The sequence below is a fragment of the Hypomesus nipponensis genome, chromosome 22 (genome assembly GCF_054491055.1).
Source record: "Hypomesus nipponensis isolate SF chromosome 22, ASM5449105v1, whole genome shotgun sequence".
Classification (NCBI taxonomy): domain Eukaryota; kingdom Metazoa; phylum Chordata; class Actinopteri; order Osmeriformes; family Osmeridae; genus Hypomesus; species Hypomesus nipponensis.
In genome coordinates, this window is record NC_140382.1 from 8,927,443 (window position 1) to 8,948,204 (window position 20,762).

The 20,762-nt window shown below is 41.2% G+C and overlaps 2 protein-coding genes across 7 annotated transcripts in view; both read right to left on the reverse strand.

Annotated features, from left to right (window-relative positions):
* The window catches only part of tln1 (talin 1), a 54,425-nt gene extending 43,424 nt beyond the window's left edge, over nucleotides 1-11,001 (reverse strand). For all 3 annotated transcript variants that reach the window (XM_084686397.1, XM_084686396.1, XM_084686395.1), the window contains exon 1: nucleotides 10,826-11,001. The gene's annotated coding sequence lies outside the window, so the exon portion shown is untranslated. The remainder of the gene's footprint in view (nucleotides 1-10,825) is intronic.
* A 1,198-nt stretch (nucleotides 11,002-12,199) lies between these two features.
* hmgcs1 (3-hydroxy-3-methylglutaryl-CoA synthase 1 (soluble)) lies at nucleotides 12,200-20,496 on the reverse strand. 4 transcript variants are annotated; one of them, XM_084687911.1, is made up of 10 exons: nucleotides 20,363-20,496; nucleotides 18,416-18,873; nucleotides 18,123-18,248; nucleotides 17,683-17,847; nucleotides 17,161-17,329; nucleotides 16,151-16,321; nucleotides 15,856-15,962; nucleotides 15,100-15,225; nucleotides 14,732-14,889; nucleotides 12,200-14,503 (listed from the first exon to the last, which is right to left on the reverse strand). In XM_084687911.1, the coding sequence occupies exons 1-10, from the start codon at nucleotides 20,398-20,400 to the stop codon at nucleotides 14,414-14,416; spliced, it is 1,608 nt and encodes a 535-aa protein (XP_084544037.1). In that variant the 5' UTR covers nucleotides 20,401-20,496; the 3' UTR covers nucleotides 12,200-14,413. The 4 variants fall into 4 exon arrangements, with proteins under 4 accessions (XP_084544037.1, XP_084544036.1, XP_084544039.1 ...); XM_084687910.1 differs by having other exon boundaries at nucleotides 12,200-14,506; nucleotides 20,363-20,494; XM_084687913.1 differs by lacking the exon at nucleotides 20,363-20,496 and adding an exon at nucleotides 20,261-20,330 and having other exon boundaries at nucleotides 12,200-14,506.
* Between the last annotated feature and the right edge of the window lie 266 nt (nucleotides 20,497-20,762).

A 20,762-nucleotide genomic window follows, 5' to 3' on the forward strand; every position in this document is an offset into this window, starting at 1 on the left:
GTCTGAAGTACCAATATGACATCTGGGAGGTTTTAAGCATGACCCCAACAAATTGAGTCTTTGTTTAAAAAGAAAGAGAGAGGGAGCAGAAGCACTAATTCAATTCAATATCAACTGTATTTTTCCCTTCAATGTAACTGCAACTTGTTCAATGAAAGCTGGATTTAACTTGATAATGCGGTTCATAATGCACTAAATGCAATAAAAAGTACAATTTTCTATTAAAACTTGCTCTTATGCAAGCAAACACATTTTGCAAGCATAAAACATTTAGTTTGTTGTGCTGAAATCTGTTGTTCAGCAGTTAGGCTTTTTAAAACCTTGAAAAATGCAAACAAAAAATACAATGTTCATTAGTTTACAAGAGAATGCAGCTAAATAAAACAAAATAACTGATGCAATTCACCTTCAAGTCTAAAACACAACCCACCAGAACATAATAAAGCAACCAAGTAGAACTCAAACAAAAACCCATGTTTTAGCTTGGGAATCTCAATTATAGTCTACGTTTCAATAATAAAGTCAATGTATGTAATGTTTGCCTACCTATGTTGAAGGCCAACAGTGAGCCGCACACAAGTTTACAGATAGCAGCCATTTTATTTTGGAGGGGTCATATATTGAAATCAAAATATAGATGGGTGACATGGGGATATACTCTCACACCGCTACGTGTCATATAACTGTTAATTAGGTAAGAAGCAGTGATACAACCAACAACTGTGGCAACAAGGTGTGAGGAAATACCCGACAGATATTTTTTCCTGTCAAAGACCAATGTCCATGCCATCATTCTCACTGGAATCATTTCCAGTGAAATACTGAACAATAAGTGATGTTCCAATAAACCTGGTGATCATGCATCGTTGTCACAAATGTTTAGCCTGACTGCCAGCCCAACTTCTCCCCGCCCACAAAAAAATGTGGTCGGGAAGTTGGGTCTGGAGGGTCTCGTATTGGGAACAACTACATAAAACCAGGATCTGGGCGGACCAATGAAATTGCCAGGGCAGGCTTTATACGACGATGGACAGATGATCGACAGTAATGTAATCAACAACGTTACGAAAGAGCCCTTGGGTTGAATTCGTTTTCAACAAACAACATATTACGTTTCTCTGATTGGTTGTAGGTCTATCCAATTGAGCGTAGAGGCATTTGTTTTATGAGTTCGGCTGAAACATGCCCCGTAGTCACAGCCCAACGGAGAGTTTTCAGACTCATATTCTGACTAGAATTATGAGTATGACAACGTCAGGCTAACACATTTTACCAGGCAGGCAGAAAATAACCCCCCTGTAAAGACCAGTTGGTGTCTCAGCTCAAGGTTACTTGTTACAAACAAGGTAGGGATATTCATGACCTGCCAACCAGAAGCAAGCGGGATCCACTTAGATTGTTTTTGCAACATCACATCACAAATTTTGCAACATCACATGTCAACTCTTACTGTCTCTTACTACACACCCAAATATAACGTCAATAACAGTCTCCAATTCTAGCTACTGTCCCAACAAAATAATACTCTCCACTCAGAAATCATTACTTTGTTGAGGAAGAACTTTCACCAGTCTATCTGGTCTGTCTTACTGTCTGATGTTCATGGGGCCCAGACTTTCAATAAGCCAAGTCAAGTGAATTTGCTCATCCAATTAGCCAGCCACGAGACAAGTTTATCCAAGAATCTTTAGCTGTGAACCTTCAGCCTTCAGGGCCTTGTTAAACATACAGTACGTGCTAATTTCAGTATTGAATACAGTATTAAATACGAATCTTCAAAAACCTTAAAACGGTACAGTTTATTGCTCCTAGTCTACCAAGGCAAGGTCTGTTCTCAATACTAGACTACAATAACAGTACTCTATATGTCACACATTGTAACGGGTCACACTATGTTCCAATGCACCCCCATAGTGTTTTAGTGTGGGTGACTGCACAGGTCAGGGAGCCTTTCTTCACAACAGACATCCAACAGCTGGTACAGCCTACTGTAATTAGGACACTGGGGAGTACACATTAGTTCCTACATTTGGTCTAAGAACATGACAGGTTTGAGATGAACCTGCTAAATGTAGTTCATCATTTATTTAAGTAGGTAAGGGACAAGGGGGTGGTCTTTGGGATGAATATATACAATTACAGTAAGCCACTCAAAACATGCTCGACAAATGTCGATGTACATAATCATTTTGATTAACTGGAAGTGGTGATGGGAGAATCTGATTTTAGACATGACATGACTCCACCATGGATAATGAGTCACCGGCAAAGTTTTGAAACCTAAGCACCTTATGGGAAGTGACGATTAGGACAATATGTTTTCTCTGTGTCCTGACAGCCGCCTGCCACACCCCATGTGGGCACACACACACACACACACACACACACACACACACACACACACACTGCTATGTCAGCTATGACACTGGCTTTCCTAGTCCCACAAACAGTCATATTCTCAACACTGAAGTCCCCAGTGTGAGTGTGTGCCTGTGTGTGTCCAAACAAACACCAAATCCACCCCCGCTTTGTAAAATAAGGATTGGTTTTCTGACAAATGAGAATATGAGCCAGAAATATATGCCACCCCTAAGTGTAGAGGCCCCCCAATGCAATCTCTGCCAACATTACATTCCGATAGCTTGCAGTATTTCCTCCTTCCTCTTTGGCGTGGAGATTATTCCCATAGGTTCTAACAAGAGACAACTTAATGAGATCCAGAAAAAGACCTCACACTCATTCACTCACTGCATTGTGTCAAATCACTTCCTGTGCTTCAGGCATGATTGACAACAGTCATTGCATATGACCTAAAGAATCTCACTATCTCAAGCACCCGGCCATCTCCGTTTATGCCAACAAGAACGGCCCTCATCCCTATCTTTTGACTGGGACTTGAAGTGACCAGCTCAAAACAACAACATGAGTATTAATATGACATATCTGTGTGTGCCAGAGGACAGAAGAGTATCTGACAACTGTACTATCAGCCACGTCTGAATTCCAACAGTGCTCATAAATAGGGTGGCAAATCTCCACATATTTACAAAACACAAGACTGGCATCTGTGGTATGTTTTCATATGGTTTTCCTCGCGTTGTAACAGCTGTACTTTAAAATATGTGTGCACATTTCCATATCCTTCATTATTTTCTCGTGATCTGGTGTTCCAATACAAGTAAATGGAAAAACCTTGTAAGTGCTTCCTCAGGTAGGCCGTCCTAGTCACATCACTATTAAAAATAGCCCTGTTAAGTTTTTCTCAGAATGGACAAGCACACCCAGGGGCCCAGGGGGAATGCAGGCAAACGGTGAGTTTCACCACAGCGACGTGAAGTTCAGCACTCCGGGTCCCGTTGTTTCCTCCTGTCAGGCTCTGTGGTGCTCTTAAGGATCATCCAATGGGGGAGTGGAAGCAGAAGCCGTAACAGAGTAACATCTGTTTGAGTGTAATCCGTGCGGGCCTACATTTCACGCCTTTAATCTCTCTGTACATATTAACATCAGAGGAGTTGACTCTTTCTAGTATAAATGGAGCGCATTGAGTGGTGGAGCGCCAAGAGAAGCAAACTGGTCTTGGAGTGGAGAGAGAGTGGCTGGTCAGAGCAAACAAGAAAATGTAGAAGCTGCTTGGTCTTAGTCCTATAGTTTGAGTTTTGTCCTTAACCTACTGTACCACATTGATGTATGAAACACCATACAAATGAACAATGATAGTCTGTTTTTGTAGTCTAAAAACATGCCAGTTTGCTTTATCCTTCAGTTGCTGACCAAAGGGTCCTGTTCATTTTGATCATGAGATATTTTGAAACCATTCACAATGTAAAGGTTACTTCAGCTTGGGTAACCGTCATAAGTACATTTTTATTTATTTGAGGAAGGCCATTACTTGGGGACCTTGTGGTAATGTTTTTATGGCAAAAATGTGCAGGACTTTTAGGAACAAAAATAAAAGATTTTTCTTTTGGCCCAGTATTCTAAACTGTTCTAGTTCAAAGTTGTTTAGTTGGAAAACAGAAAGAAATAGCTGTAAACAGATGGATTGTAGCACCAAACTTGATAGCCTGCTATCATAGTGACTAGCATAAAATAACTGGGGGGGTACATATGAAAAAATCTCCCCCCCACAACACGGGCAGTCCTCCATCCATAAATAAAGTGCTGGTGGATTTAGAACAGCAACATGAGCTGGGCTAGAGACAGCCAGACTACTCGGGCCCGCCAGCCCCAATGGCTGAATTCCATCTCACATTCCTTTGGAGTTCCGCAACAATTCTCTATGGAGTCCAGGGTCTGGAGAAGCAGATGAGAGAGGGAGGGAGAGAGGGAGAGAGGGGAGCAGAGGGAAGGGTGGCCCTTGTCATTGGAGAGAGGGAGGGGAACACAACTCATTTGTTCCTAAAAGGACCATGGGAATGGGACAAGGAAACAGCTTCAGAACTCTGGTTTACATATTCAGAGAACCTATCAGGGCAATCTTCTAAGCATTATCAGGTCCGTCTGGAAAAAGGGAACAGGGACAAAAGGGAGTTGAAAATAGTAGCCCATGCAAACTTAGGAGGAAAATGTCAAATAAAGGCTTGCTAAAACAGACTTGCTTGTGGTGTCTGTGCAAAAGACTGCCAAACCTTTCTGTCCGGCATTTTATCAAATGCTACAGGGTTTTATAAATGTGCAGTTTCCAAAGTTCATGCAACAAACTGATCGGATGCTAGAAAATTGAGAAGATTACCATGACCATGCTTGAGAAAAACAAAGCGTTGTCAATTTTGACTTCTGTGTGGCTTTCAGTAAGGGAGGGTCACAGGGAAGTCATGCATTCTTCACCCATCGCCCACATAACAGCTCATTTTGATAAGCATTCTATCCAGTTAGTGTTATTGTTGATGCTCAACATTCCTCCAAATCTGTTTACCATTGTGGACACCCAACAAACCCAGATACATTTCGCCAACCCTGTGAGTACTAGAATCATTTTGGATTTGAGGAAGCAAAGTCTGAATAATACTTCAGTCTGAGTAAAACTGAAGTTGCTTGATTAAGACGGTGAAGTGAAGTAGAGTACAAGCTAAAACAAAGTAGGAGAGGTTAGTTCCCAGTTGCGTGTGCAAGAAGAACCTTGTAAACACATAGGTGTTGGACTTGGCTTAGTCCTGTTACTGCCTTGGTGCCACAGCAATGAAGACTGCAGTTTGTGCTGAAGGTATGACACCCTTATTTGCTCCATTCTATCATTTCAAAGTGACGTTGCCCAAATATGCTTAGGACCCTTAATTAGCAGTCTGGTATTCAAGCGATCTGACAGATGAAAAAATAGAGCTGCTTCAGGGACCATTGAACTTCACACTATACTGAAACCAACAGCACATCCACATTCTTGCACTTCCATTCCCAGAGTGAAACAGGAAGTTGATACTGATGCATGTTCTCCTTCGAGTTCACAGAGACTGACACGTTTGTCAGTGCAGCTGTATCCAGCCGCTAATGCTGAAAGTCATACATTCAAGACTACATTGTATTCTTGTATTTGAATGGTATGGTTCTATTCACTTCTAGTCACTGACACTGATATTTTTTCTTGACAAAGTGAATGGTGGTTGGGAGGGGTGCAACTACACTTGAGTACATGCAAACTTAATTCAATATTCTAGTCAGCAAAGCATTTTTTTTTTATAACATAATATGAAGAATGTTTGTAGCACTGGGCAGCTCATGCATAGTATTACATTTTCTGTCAAGAGGAACGTGAACCAAATGCCACAGTGATACATTGTTTGAGTACAAAGTCATTCCAAAATCATAGCTTTCATTCTTGTTAAATACACATGGTCCTCAAGGCAATACCTTGTATGGGAAAGACAGGATAGGGCTACAGAGGAATGGAGGCCACTCGCTCATCACTGAGGGAGTTCAAACTGCCTGTTACCTTCGCACCTGCTCTCCATTCCACCTCAGCATGTCAAAGAGGCTGACCTCACGCTACAATAAGCACAGACATGAGTAATCTGTGACCGAAGCAGACTATTTACACACGACAGAACTCAAGACACCAGAGGCAGGACTCCTAATATAAGCAATGACACAGTCTGCGAGTTATGCAAAAATGTAGTGTTTGTGCGCTACATCCAACTTTGACACCAAGGAGGAATGTCATCTGAACACCTTGGTTGGGTGGGTATAAACAATTGCAAATTGAGGGGCTCATACTGAAGGTGTTCTATACCAATGGCTCTTCTTGTAAGTGAGACTGGGAGGGTCAGAGTGACTTCTGGATGAATAACAGCACATCTGTGACTCAGTAAGTGCCCTGGTCATCATAGAGTCACACATGTAACTTGCTCATGCACCAAAAAATACACATGTTCAGTTTCTTAATACAGTTATAATATATTTTCATATGTTAAATACATTATATTTTAAATACGCATTTTTACTTTTTTTGAATAGTATGTGAGTGTTAAGTGTGACTTGCCACACCAAATACACAGATGGTGTTTAGGGGATTTGAAATTCTCTCGGACAGATTAAATGAGGTGGCTATTGGGAGGGGTGGAGAAAAAGAAACCCAGTCCACGTTGCCTTGACCAAATATGGCTGGCTGAAAACACTGCCATGGAGGGGCGCCTCCTGCACCTTGAAATGAAACACACATCCACATCCAGATCTCCTAAACAGGAGAGAGAGTGGCCCAGGCCCCATACTGTACCAACATCACTCCAAGTGCTTTGCTTAGCTCGCCAAATCTGGGAACTACAATGCCATGGATAACAGTGGCTTGCCACATCAATGCACAGACATAGACTGAAAGATTTGAATTGTATAACGTATAAAGTGCTATCGAGATCGCTATAACATATTAAGTGCTATAGGGCACTACCTTCTAATAAATTATCAGGTCGATTTCCAAAGGGTCTTAGTTTGGCTGATTAATAACCGCTGGATGTGCTATGAAAAACACTATCAAACTAAACGTGAGCTTTCCTTAAGTTTGAGTGACACACTATAAGATCTGAGTAGTCAGATGCAGATTCAGAACCGAGACATAAACCTCTCTTTTCTCTGGTCTTTTAGCAGTTATCCATGTTTTTCCTGTTGACGCTGCCAATCTCCCGCCCTTTGGGCTTCCTCCAGGGAATGTGTGTTTTGGTGTCCAGGGGAAACATCCTGGTGCAGTGCAGGCTAGGGGTCAACATTAGACCTGACCTCATCTTGTCATCTCCTCCCATCTGTATTTTTAACTAGATTGAGGTACTATAATGTCTATCACTCAACTTTATAGTTTTTCTTTGTTTCAGCTTTGGAATTCCGAGTCATGAGATCTTATTTAGATGGCAAAACACTTCCCTATTTCTTAGTTTAGCTGCACAATGTCAGATGCTGCTTTAGGAAATTATTGAGGTTTGTATTGAGCTGCTTTGCCTAGATAAAATCATTTTGTGGCTTCAGTTAAACTATCCGTATTATGCAAATACAAATCAGTGGACAGCCTACCCAACACTACTGGAAGTATTTTCTACTATCAAAATAAAAAAAGTATTTTTTAGTGGTTGCAACACTTTGCAACCAGTTTCCACAATGCAAGCTTCACTGTAGCCACACTGCCAGACCTACCATCAATTCTAAATGCATTGCTTGTTTGTAAAACAGGCCATGACAAATATTTTCTTTGCATTTTTGCACTATTGAATTGTCAAGGTCATTAAGATTACTTACCTGCACAAATGACTGTCAACAAACGCACTAGGCCACATGCAACCAAGTCTAATGGGTGCTTTGACACACACTAAAACGGGCTTGGACACTTTTTATGCATCAAGGACCCAAAATTACTGTCTTCAACACAACACAAATATAATGTTTGACAAAATGACAGTTATTGCTTTGCTTCAATCCCATACTTAACCGTCCATGATAACAAAATCCAAAAGCATTGCTTGACATTGCCATCAGCAATGTATTTCCCATGGGTATAAAGTTATGCTTCCTGTTTTAATAAGGTAGTGAGACAATAAAAACCCAAATGCTTCTCGCATTGCACATAAAAACATTGTAAAAAATGATTTGGAAGCGCTTGGTAGTTCCTGCACCAATTGGCCATTATGAGGGTCAGGGTGCAGGTTTAATGAAAAGGGAGTGGTAAGAGTCAAGCGGTGTAAGAGCACCTTTGGGCACCAGAGGCAGAGGAGTTGCATCTCACTGTGCACATCTGTGCACACTGCAGCGGAATTTTCCTCCAACACCCATGCTTCCCGACAACAAAGAAGTCCTTTACCCCCACCAGCCTCTTTGACACAATTACACACAGTGGGTCCACAATGACAACCTTGTTACCCAGGAGAGTCTGTAGCACATGCTTCTACCAGCAAGCCTTTGTCTGTCTGGAGCCTGGCTGGCTATGCTCTTCATTTGCAGATGCAGCAACATTACAAGTCTCTATTAACACTTCTCCACGTTGAACTACAGAGTGGTGTTCAACATCAAAGCCTTGGAAGGTTTGACATAGTGGAGCATTGTTGCTAAATATGTTAGTTGTGCAAGCTCTTTAAGCCTGGTTGGCAATGTTTTTAAAAACTTTGTTTAAAACAAACCAACAATACACATTTCCTTTACTTTTTATACTAACTGTTCTTTATGTTGATAAAATGCAATTACTGCAAGACAATTGCATATACGGCATTGCTTTCCAAGCAGAACAGGGTAGTCAGGTTACAAAGGTAGATTGGAGATGCTCCATCTGTAAAATCATACTCAGAGCAGAAGCATACATGCTACATAATTCATGACTATAGTAAGTAAAGTGCAGTGAGTATCTGGCCTTGATTGTTCTTGGAGGGGAGCAGAGTCAGGCTACCATCTTCATTGCTGGTTAGACTGGAACATTGCAGGCATTCAAAGACTGCTGGCATACTATTGAGCTGAATCACTCTTCTCAGGAACTAAGCACTCACATAGCAATCAAATAGAAAAACACACCTTGCATGGACATTGAGCTTCTAAAAATGTTCAACATAGGAGTGTGGGTTGTTATATTATTTGACATGGTAGTCTATTTTCTGTAGTTGTCTGTAACCATAACAACTTATTACCTATATAGAACATCTCAACTAATTTGTGCAAATTGGATACAATGAACACAAGCATAAGATGTAAACTATTATAAACACACAAACATTGTTGCTCCACAAGGAATGATTGTGCTCTAACTAATTGTTGAAGTTAAAGAAAATCAGCTTTTATTTGCAGGCATGAAGGCATGACTGAACATAATAATATGTTGACCTTGAAAAAGCTTTACAGACAGTAAAATAGTGAACAGGCAAAAGCCATCCTCTTACACTTTAAGACTGCTAGGGACTGGCTACTAGCATGGGGAAGTTCCTTGTTCTCTTTTGCTTAGAATAAATGACAGTAATCACAGTGTGAAGTGCAATTTTCACCTACATCCCCTCCCCCTCTATCCACACCAACTGTCACACTGTTGTGATGAGTGACTGGGACACTCAAGGACAGTTTGCATGTTTGCTATTAAAAATAATGTCTGGCTGTGAGTCCATTAACTATTTTGTCTTTGAACCAAAAGCTGTAACATATAAATGTCCTTATCAATTAACACGGTGAGCATTGGACTGATGTCTAAATGGCTGTACATTATAAAATGTCACCAAAACATAGGCCTATATGTTCAGTGGTCCATCGATGAAAAACTGAGACATAGCAATGTGTAACAGTCCCAAGACAATAGTGCTTTATAATGCTCCATGGTATGCTTTCACACATGTTCATGCAGGAACATGTAGGAACCATCCCCTGAAGCAACGCTACAAATTGCTGAGTCGGCCAAGACTTCAGAATAGAACGTTTTTTTGCATCTGTGCCAAATTTACAAATGTCCACTAGTGCTTACCTATATATCATTGCAATTAATTGGCTTCATTTACTATATGATAACGTTGGGTCCCCAATATATAAGCTTCAACTCTGTTCTAAGTTACAGAAATGGTGACACCACACCTCTTTTGGTGTTGGAATTCACACCCAGGGGCTGCATATTTCTCTAACTTGTTTGACAACTGTAGAACACGTACATAAAAAACGTGGATACAATTGATTCGAGGAAGCCGTTTAGATAAGAACTAGCTAAACACCCAAGCTTGAACTGGGATACTTGGTCAAAGAAATAGCCTCTTAGGGTCCAATTAATTTAAAAAGAATAGTTGAGCGCAGTAGTTTTGCGCAAAAAGTGACCCAGCATACAAAGACTAATAGAGCTGACTGGATATAATTTATGCTTCTTGTCACAAAAGTGGCCTGTAAAAAACTAGGCCTATGTGTAGTGCTAATGGCAATAAGACCAATCAACGGCATTGGCGAATATAGCCTAGGACTACAGCCGACATGTTAACGTAACTGTTGAGTAGCCTACATTAAGCCTTAGTTTTATTGTTGTTTTGTTTTGTTACCAAACGTGGAACATGGCCACAACTGAAAAACATTTCTTCATCTTCCATGGAAAGCTAACTATATCTTGATACAGGCTAATGGCATGCCTTGAAGCTACGTTTCACATCTACATTCATGAACCGGATAGCTATTCTTAAACCCCCGGGAAAGTGAATGAGTTGACCAAAACGTTTAGTACATGGTAAACGTTTTCTTAACTAGGCTTTATCTTTTAACTCATTCACGCAAACAGCTGTCAAAAGAGCCGTTCGAGTTTGGCCCTGAAACTAGACTGTAACTGGTTTAAAGTTTTACATAGAACACTTCACACGTAGGAGCTTGGCAAAAGTTCTAAACAAATAAAACACATTGTTTCTGTTCTTACCTTTATTTGCTATTTCCACGACAATTTCTGCGCTTTTAAATGTGAAATGTCGATATTAAATCCCTTTCCCCAGCAGAAATGGTGTTCTAAAACGCTGGTAAATGTCAGATAGTGATTTTTTTCAGCTCCCTCACTACTCCCTACTTCTTTTAGAGTCGGCGATCAAACTCCACCCTTCAGCGACTCAGTCAGAGCACAGACAATCATGCTGCTGGCAGGGGCGGTGTATAGGGGTATTCACAACAATTTAGTTTTGGTCAATGCCAATTTCTTGTAATAGTCTAATTCAACGTGAGATGTTCTGACACATCACAATAGACGATTACATAAATACCTACGGGCTAAATGCACAATCCCGGCGCGCCATAGCATCTAATTAGGCTATTGTAACTAACCTAAGCTATTAGTTAGTCTTATAGTATAAGAAGACTAACGGCCTTTGACATAGACTCGGAAAAGGGGGATTGGATAAAGGTGGATTAGAAACCTAAAATGAACATGCTTGATAAGACAAGAACCACGCTTGTCCTTTAATTCGTAACAATGTTGTGTGCCCCGAAATATGTGTTTGATCTTCATAGCCTACCATTTGAATGGCAAGTTAATGTCACTTCTTAAATGCAGAACCACTGACATCATGTGTCTTGCTGGTGTTACTACAAATCCAAGTGTCAACAACCGGGGGTTGGTGGTGGGGAGGGGGGGGGGGGGGGGAGCAGCTGTAGCAGGAGCAGCTGACAGCCGATGTCAACAATTGTCAGTTTTGACCAGATAGCCTACAGGTAAAGTAAGATTAAGGTATGGGTACTGCAAATGCAGAGCGCGATCTTCACGCATCACAATTTGAAACAATTATTTGTTCAATTCTTATTTAATAAAAAAATAAAAACACCGCATTTTAATAGGCTAAACAAACTGATCTCTGCTGTTTCTCCTCAATCCCAAATATACCACATCCTCCGGGGGGCTGTAAGCCTCCACGAAGCAGGGGCGTTGATTCAGTAAAAGCGTATGACAAATTGGCAATGGAACATGACGTCGGGAGTATTCCAGAAAGCAGGTTATCCGACATACCCGGGTAAATTAACTCCCCAGTGGACACCCAGCGTTGTAGCAACATTGCCAATAGGTTGCTGCACCATTGTGAAACAGCTGGTGGGTTAATTTACCCATTTATGTTGGATAACCTGCTTTCTGGAAAACCCCTGTCAAGTGTAGCCCAGCCGATGTGAATTGGCTTCACTTAACTCACCCATGTAGCCTAATTTAGCGTGTTTTGGAGACTATATAAATTACCGTCTTAACACAGCTGTTGAGATGTTGGGCCTACTTTTGTTTTTGTTTGGAAAAGTAATACAACAGAGGAATTGAAAGCACATTGAATAAAGAGATATTTATTTATCAGTCAATCTCTAGATGGTTATAACATGTTGTCTATACAGATAGTTTCTATAAAAAAGACACTTGATCAGACACCAATTTATTTATATCTATAAATATAAACCTTAGTTATTACTGTACATTACTCACCAAAAATTGGTAAAATTATCAGATCTCAGAGAAACATTATGTAAACATCAGCCATATACAGATATAACCTCAGATGCAACTTATCTTGGCTGTATTAATCAAAAAGAGTAATATCTATACAGTATTGAGTATAGCTTTGTCATTCAGTACATGCTTACTGTAAGGCTTCTGAAAACTTGAGCAATGTGTCATCTAACAACAAGTTATTTTTTCCTCAGAACCTTTTGTTCAATGCCAGTAGCTCAACAGCTAAAGTCACTGAGGTAATCCACAACAGTCAATAAAGAATAACATATGCCCCACTCTAGAGCCTTAAGGCTGATGTTTGCAGATTTTTCTGGCTGAGCACTTTCTGCCTGTGTCAAGAGTTGGTAGCTAGTACAGTCTATTCCTTATCCCTGTCAATGTTACAATAAAAAACTATGTTTTGAGACCTTTCTGGGAACCCAACCCTTTCAGGACTGCATCTGGTCACTCAAGTCTTTCAGAAAAGACATGTTGGAAGGACACTGAACATTACTTTTTTCTGTATATCGCACAACATGGAACTAACATTAAAAAAGCATCCCCCTTTAGATAAACCAGAATTCACCATAAGCCCTTGAATTAAGGCCCTGAAAATGATGGCTAAAGTGTGATGCTTGCCCTGTCCCCTCCTCGTCCATCCTTTCAGACTTCTATAGAAAGGCAACTCCCCAATGTGTATTTGGATTACTGCAGCTCACAGAGGCACAATGGGCATCGGTGTCATCCTGCCCAAAATACACCTGCAGGTGAGACCAACCCTAGCACTGCTTCTCTCTTACCATAGCGATTTGGCACAACTAATAACAAAGGAATCCCTAACACAAAACAGACAGGCGTGGAAAGTTCTAAAGCCAGTCTGGCAGAGCAAAGAACTGAATGTAATGCATGAACAAGTTAACAAGATTGCATATGGGTTTGTGCCTATTGACGTTTCCTTTTTTTCTACCATCAAAGCTTTTCCTAAGTAATTATTCCCCAATACACATTGGAAATGGAATTAGAAACAGGTAATTTAATTACAATGTCTCTAAACTCTGTAAAAATAAATACAAAAATTGTCTATGCCATCTGTATAGTTGTTAAGAGCTTGGCCCAGATTAGTTATTAAATAATTGAATTTAATCAATTACATGAGTTTAAATCAATTTCCCTATCAAGTCAGGTGATTGCATTTCTCCTTGTAATGCTGCAGCATCCACTGTCAAAATAGACATTGATTGCATGACTGAAGCTGTGGCAGAAAAAAAACCCAAAGACCTCTGACCTCCCTGTCACTCTGCCCTTGTTGTTTCTGTGTCACAAGAGGAAGACATCAGGCCATTATGTTTTACATTTACTTACACAGTAAACTGAGGTATTCTTCTGTGGACAGTTACACATTAACAAGTCAGACACATTGTAGCAGGTTGCATTAGTAGCAGCATTTGATAAATCAACACACAGATAAGGCTAACTTCCCTATATGCCCACTAGGGCTACATTCCTGTTTATGATCTTTCTTGGCAGAGAGGGAAGATAAGCTAAATAGTTAAATACAACAGAAGCATGGGTCAAGGAAGATGTTCACCCCTTTAAGTTTCCTCTTATCATTGTGTAATTAGGTCAAATTCATTAACTACCGGTTCCACAGTAGTAGTAGTAGTAGTGCAACACTACCATTTTATTATATATTAGGGTATATATATATATATATATATATATATAGCTGAACAGAAAGTTGTGGAATAAAAATTGAGGAGTGTCTGCAACCTTGACAAAGCCAATGTCTTTTTCCTGGGCCTCCCATGAAAAAAATATTATAACCTACTTAAATGTGTACAATCCCACAATTAATGTTCTTTTAAATAAACCAAGTTCAGAGAGGGATAGATGATGTGGTGATTCACACCACCGTCAGTGATGTATCACTGAAGAGGTGAATGGACATAGCTCTTCATTTACCATTCTTTCAGTTTGTTTGTTTGTTTGTTCTAGTTGATCCATCTCCACGTGTCAGTCAGCCTAAAAATATACCTCACAGAGGATAGGAGCTTAGTGGTCCCCGTTGCTGATGGCCACCGCCTCTGGCCCACCTGTTGTGCCAGGGATTCGGGGCATCTTCTTTGCAGGGCTGGGGATGTGCTGCTAAGGGAGGAAAAGAGAAGAACTCTAGGTCAATGCATCCCTCAGTTACACATCTAGAATGTTGGATCAAATAGACTTGTAACTCCTGCCAAACATTTCATGAACAAAATTTGTATTTACCCTTGGTTGTGTAATCCATATGATTTATAATGTTAAGACAGATGAATGGTATATCACTATGATGTTCTGCAGTGTGAAATAAAACGGAAAAATGGCCACCATTACCTCTGTGGTTGTGGTGGAGTTCACCCGGCCAGCCTCCAGGGGTAGGTCGTCGTTGAGGGAGCGTCTGGCATACTCCCTGCGGTGCTTCTCGTCCACCCGGCTCAGGTACCATGTCCCTGGGAACAGCTCATCAACGGAGCCCTGAGGAACGTAGTTTGCTGCAATTGACCAGGAAGAAGGAAAGAGAAATACTTTATTGTGGCCAAATAAGAACATTGTAAGTTTGAGTGTTTCATATAATGTGGAGTTACGTTAGACTAGATTAGACTCAATTGTGGTCTAATTCCTTTGAAAAGAGTTGAGAGTGAGAGTGAGTGAGTGAGTGAGTGAGTGAGTGAGAGAGAGAGAGAGTAAAGTGTAAAGCCTACCTAGGTGGTGAGTCTCCTCCCTCAGCTTCATGTTCTCAGCAAACACAGCAGGAGACACTTTTCTCCTGGAGTCAAGTCTGGCCTTCAGGTCACACAGACTGGACAACAGCTTGTCCAATACAGAACCTGGGAAAAACCAATTAAAGGGACAGGAGCATTCAAGACAAGTCAGAACACATTAAGTAAGAAGACTCAATGATGGTGTCTGCCCAACTGCTGAGTTGAACTAAATCTTGCATCGTGTGAGTGGGATATCGTGTGAGTGGGATATCGTTTGAGTGGGATATCGTTTAAGTGGGATGTCGTTTAAGTGGGATGTCGTTTGAGTGGGATGTCGTGTGAATGGGATGTCGTGTGAATGGGATGTCGTGTGAGTGGGATGTCGTGTGAGTGGGATGTCGTGTGAGTGGGATATCGTGTGAGTGGGATATCGTGTGAGTGGGATGTCGTGTGAGTGGGATGTCGTGTGAGTGGGATGTCGTGTGAGTGGGATGTCGTGTGAGTGGGATATTGTGTGAGTGGGATATCGTGTGAGTGGGATATCGTTTGAGTGGGATATCGTTTGAGTGGGATATCGTGTGAGTGGGATATCGTGTGAGTGGGATATCATGTGAGTGGGATATTGTTTGAGTGGGATATCGTAGGGGAAACTATGTTGGCAGCGTTTCCTGACAAAATACAGGAGCATGAAGGACACTTCTTATTGGACGGGACAGCAGGAAGCAAAGGGATCAATCCAATTGTGAACAAGCAGACCTGGATTTGAGTCCTGTGAAACTCTGAGGGAGTAGAGTGTGGCGGCAAAGCCTGAGCCGTAGGAGAACAGTCCAATTCTCTGACCCGCCAGCTGTTCAGATGTATATCTGCAGAGGGACAAACATGGTCACACATAGTATAGTGATAGTTGTATGGGTATGTATTTTAATTGAAATACCAGTTTCAATAAATTACTAGAACTACAACATAGCACTAGCACTACCATTACCTTTGATTAAACGTGTCACAGGAAAATGTAAGTAATCCAGTCCTGATGATTGAAAGGCTAACTTACTGTGCGAGGACTGATGCCAGGCAGCCGTACACTGAGGGCGTGTACATGTTGCCATTCTGGTTGGAGACCAGGAGGGAGGCCTTGGTCTTTTCCTCAAACAGCTGCGTGCTGGCTTTCATGAAGGCCTTCTCCACATCACGGTCAAAGTAGGTTTCTTCTGGCTTTATCTCCCTATGGGTCGGATTTCATTCTTACGTCAACTAAGTATGAAACTATGTATGAAAATTATGTTCTTTAAATATGTATTTAAAATAGAAAAATAGGCATAAAGTAATGAGGACAGGCAATATAGCTACATCGTAAGATAATCGCTAGCTACACAGCTTAAAAGTATTATACCTAACCTAAGTAGATGCTCAATGTCTGAGGCACTGTCATAAAAGTTGTAAACAGTGTAACAGTGCCTAGCTGAGACTGTCAACAAAAGGGGGAGGGGCACTGATGATCAGCCTGCTAAGGAACACATGGCCACACTACACATATGGATGGGGCGGGTGGGTCTGTGGAGCATACTGTATGACAGAGACCACAAGTTCACTCTCACAGACCGAGGGACAACTACAAAAAAATATTCTAAGAATCTGTTTTGTCAATTATTTTCTTTAAATTAGAACTGTATTTAAATTGATTGGTGAAGGTGTTTACCAAATGTATGTCCATACTGCAATGTGTATTTAGAGCATCTAGGTTTGTTTGCAAAGCAAAAGTTTTGGAAACAATTGGTTTGTATTTATAGTTTATGATCAATTATGCACAATAAAAAAAAAAGAATTATAGACATTAAAAAAAGATATAGGACAAGAACACTTTAACAGCTGTACCGTAAATTACGCAATGTTAAGCTTTGTACCCAAGTACAGATGCAGATTATTGTTTTAGGTTAGACCAATGGCATCTTACACCAGCACATTCTTTTTATTACCATGACGATGCAAGTGTGGGCTCTGAGGTCATTTACACCAACAAATACAATCTGCAAAATTCCATAAAACACAATGTGTTATTCTAACCTGAAGGCTTCCAGACCGCTGAATGGTCCAGTCTCGGTGTTAGGGTTGGGGTGACTCAGGAAGTCGTTGAGCATGAGACGGGCCAGTGACTTCTGCACCAGCTTGCAGTAAGGAGAGTGAAAGACCATATAGCCAAAGTCTTCTAGGCTAAAACGCTTCTCCACACCCTCTGTGAACAAACGGTGGGATTATTATATTATATTTTGTTCATTATGAGTACATGTGAATACACTTGCAGTGAACCCAGAGTTGACCACAAGCCAATCTCACAAAACCAATTTTCTGCAATGCTGCACGTGTGGTGAGGCCAATGTCATGAACTCATATAAACTTCTTAAAACATGCCTATAGTTTCCCAGGGTACATTGTAAGCCCACTTAACGACTTAAGCATTATCCCTAAGGGATGTGTGTGTGAGAGAGAGACTCCAAGATATAGGAAGGCACTGAACATTAGTTTCTGTCAACACTGAGCACAAAAATAAACCAAATCCCACATCAATACTTTGAAACCATTCCTTACCCCTTTGCCACTGTGCATGGATCTTGTTGCGGTACACAGAGTAACAGCGGTCCAACGCACTCAGGTAGCACTCGATAGACAACTTGCCATCCACAACAGGGTACTCTGACACCATATCTGGCTTGTAAAAGTCATAAGCGTGCTGCATGTGTGTTCCCCGAAGACCTATGAGGTCAAACACGCACAATTAGCATCTAACCCACAAACACAGAGAAAAAGAGAAACTTGTTGGCTACATCATGGAAAGTAGGCCAAGGTTCATTGACACACAGCACCTTGTTTACAATTTTACCAGTCAAAGTACAATAAGTCATGTTCTACTGAGCTGACATTGACCCAATCTAAAAACAACAAATGAGGCATCTCATTTGTAAAGGTTCATGTCACAGTCCTTAGAAATCAGTGTTGGCATTTCTAATCTAAGTGTTGGATTGATTTACCTCTGTCAAAAACCAATGGAGCATTGGGTCCAACCAACATGGCGACTGCACCAGCACCACCCGTTGGCCTGGCACCTCCAGTAGCATAAACAGCAATATCTCCTGCCACCACCACTGCATACCGACCTGGGTGACAGAGAATTGGGTGTGAACACAAATAAACAGAAGACTGAATATTCGGTATAGATACAGAGCATTACATAAGTGTAAAACCTGAGGCTGAAACAATAAAAAGCCATTAAGAAAGTTCACTTAATTTACATCAGAACATTGTCAAGCACAACGTCTTTTACCGTCCCAGGAACTGGACTCCACCCAGTTGACAGCATTGAAGAGGGCGGCGGTGCCACCATAGCAGGCGTTGGTCGTATCAATTCCCTCTACGTCTGTGTTGCCCGACTCCTCAAACAGCTGCATGATGACCGTCTTGACAGACTTGGACTTGTCAATGATGGTTTCAGTACCAACCTCCAGGCGCCCAACACTGTCGTAAGACAGGCAGTTTCTCTCCATCAGCCTCTGGACCACAGTCAGGCACAGGGAGTTGATGTCCTCGCGGTCTGAGCAGAAACCCATACGTGCCTGGCCCAGCCCCACCGTGTACTTTCCCGCTGACACACCATCAAACTGTTCCAGCTCTGCTTGATCCACGTACTGGGAGGGGAAGTAGATCTCCATTGCAATGATGCCCACATCTTTGGGCCATGTGGCCTCACCGCTGGCTGGGACTGATCCAGGCATTTTGTAAGGGCTGGAAGAATTGTGCGAAAGTATAGCATTACTGTATTGAATGAGTACTTAAAATGGTTTCATACTGTCGTGAGTTAATTCTCCTTACTACAGCTAAAAGACGACACCCGAACTGGAGCTGTTAGGTCAGTTTGCAAGCACATTCAGCCTCCTCAAATGATCCCACTTGCTCAAGCAAACAAACTCACACGGACCGATCGTCTTTAATCTAATTATGTTAAAGTAGGGTAAAGGGCATTAAGGTTATTAACTGATGACCTTTAACCCAGTTACAAAACGATCAGATCAGAGTCCCCTTTTGTAATCTGGTCAAAAAGTGTGAAGATAATGCAATATCGTCAAATAAAAATGTATTACAGTTAGCACTGCGTAAATCAGCATGCTGTACATCAAAGGATTCGGAAATGTAACGGGAACTACAGCCTGTAGAATACCAAGCATGGGTTCGCCGTCTGTCAAAGCTCATTGCAAAACAGACGATCGACCAAACTCAAATATATCAGTCACTAATGTTGCGCTTGCTAATTTGGCTAAAAGACAGGAGTAGGATGACCGAAAACGAAAGGCTTATCGGATGACCTGAGATTGTCACAAATTAAATGTACATAACAGTACTTGTCTATCACATACTGTGGAGATAGCTAGCTAGCAGCTAGCTAGACTAGCTTGTGTACTGCTACTGTCCTGAACTAGTAGCAGGCTTTTTAAATTGTAGCTGCCCGTTCGTAGCTAGCTTCTAATTGCATTAGAAGTAACGCCAATAAACATTAGAAAAAGTACACATCAATAATAGGTCTCATCTCACCTGAATTATTTACAGTGTGAACGGCAGAATTACTGCCTAACCGTGACTAGATAGATCGTAAGGTCAGAATTGCGACCACCCGCAGTCGGACGAAAAAAGAGACGGACCAGCTTCCGCCTAAACTTATTAACCAGTTACTAGTCTTGTTAGAATGATGCGCTCAAATTCATATGCTCAAGTTACCTGCGCAAAATTACATCGATTGTTGTTGTGGCACACACATGATAACAAAAAAGTTTACTAAAATTATCTGTGACACGCCAAATGGTAAACTGCAGAGATGTAACGCTAACAGGTCAGGACTGATGTTGATATTTATTTTCTCGATAACTATTATGAATGAGGCACTTAAATTCAAATTATATATTTTAAAGCAACATGCAACTAAAAATGTATTCATTTATAATTAGAACAAAATACACGATGTTATAGCAAGAAAATGTTTTGTCAATTGTTTCAAATGAATACTCGCATTGATATAGTCTAATAAGATACCTCCCAAACTTCCAAAATAGCCTATCATTTCATTCACATGAAGCATTTAGAAAAACAATTATATTTTAATAAAGAAGGCTGTACTCACATTCAAAATAAGAAGTTGACACTCACACAAACCTCAGCACACTAAACGATAGCTTGAGCCTTCCAACTGCACATTTATATAATGATGATAGGAGGACTGTACCTGTCGACTACACCCCGTTTTACAAGTGACGGCTTCATGTCCAATCACAACGGATATCAACATTTCTGAAGTTTCAGCGTTGCCCAGCCCTTTAAGTTTCAAACCAATCAGTGATCATTAAAGAGAGACCATGCGTTCCAGGAATCTGAGCCGTTCAATGGCGTGAGAGCGACGGTATGTGGCGAGAGAGAAGAGACCAATCAGGAAGGACTTCTGATTCCTGGCGAGGTAGGAAGGCTCTCGGATGGTGACTTATTCGCGCTCCTGTCTGCGAGGAAGTTGAATGGTGTAGCCTTGACAACGAGCAGCCGGGTGTACTTTGTCAAGGGTACATGACATTAACATTCGAAAGAACTAAACTTGTGCATGTTTGAGGGTGTAACGCACTTTTGAATATAAC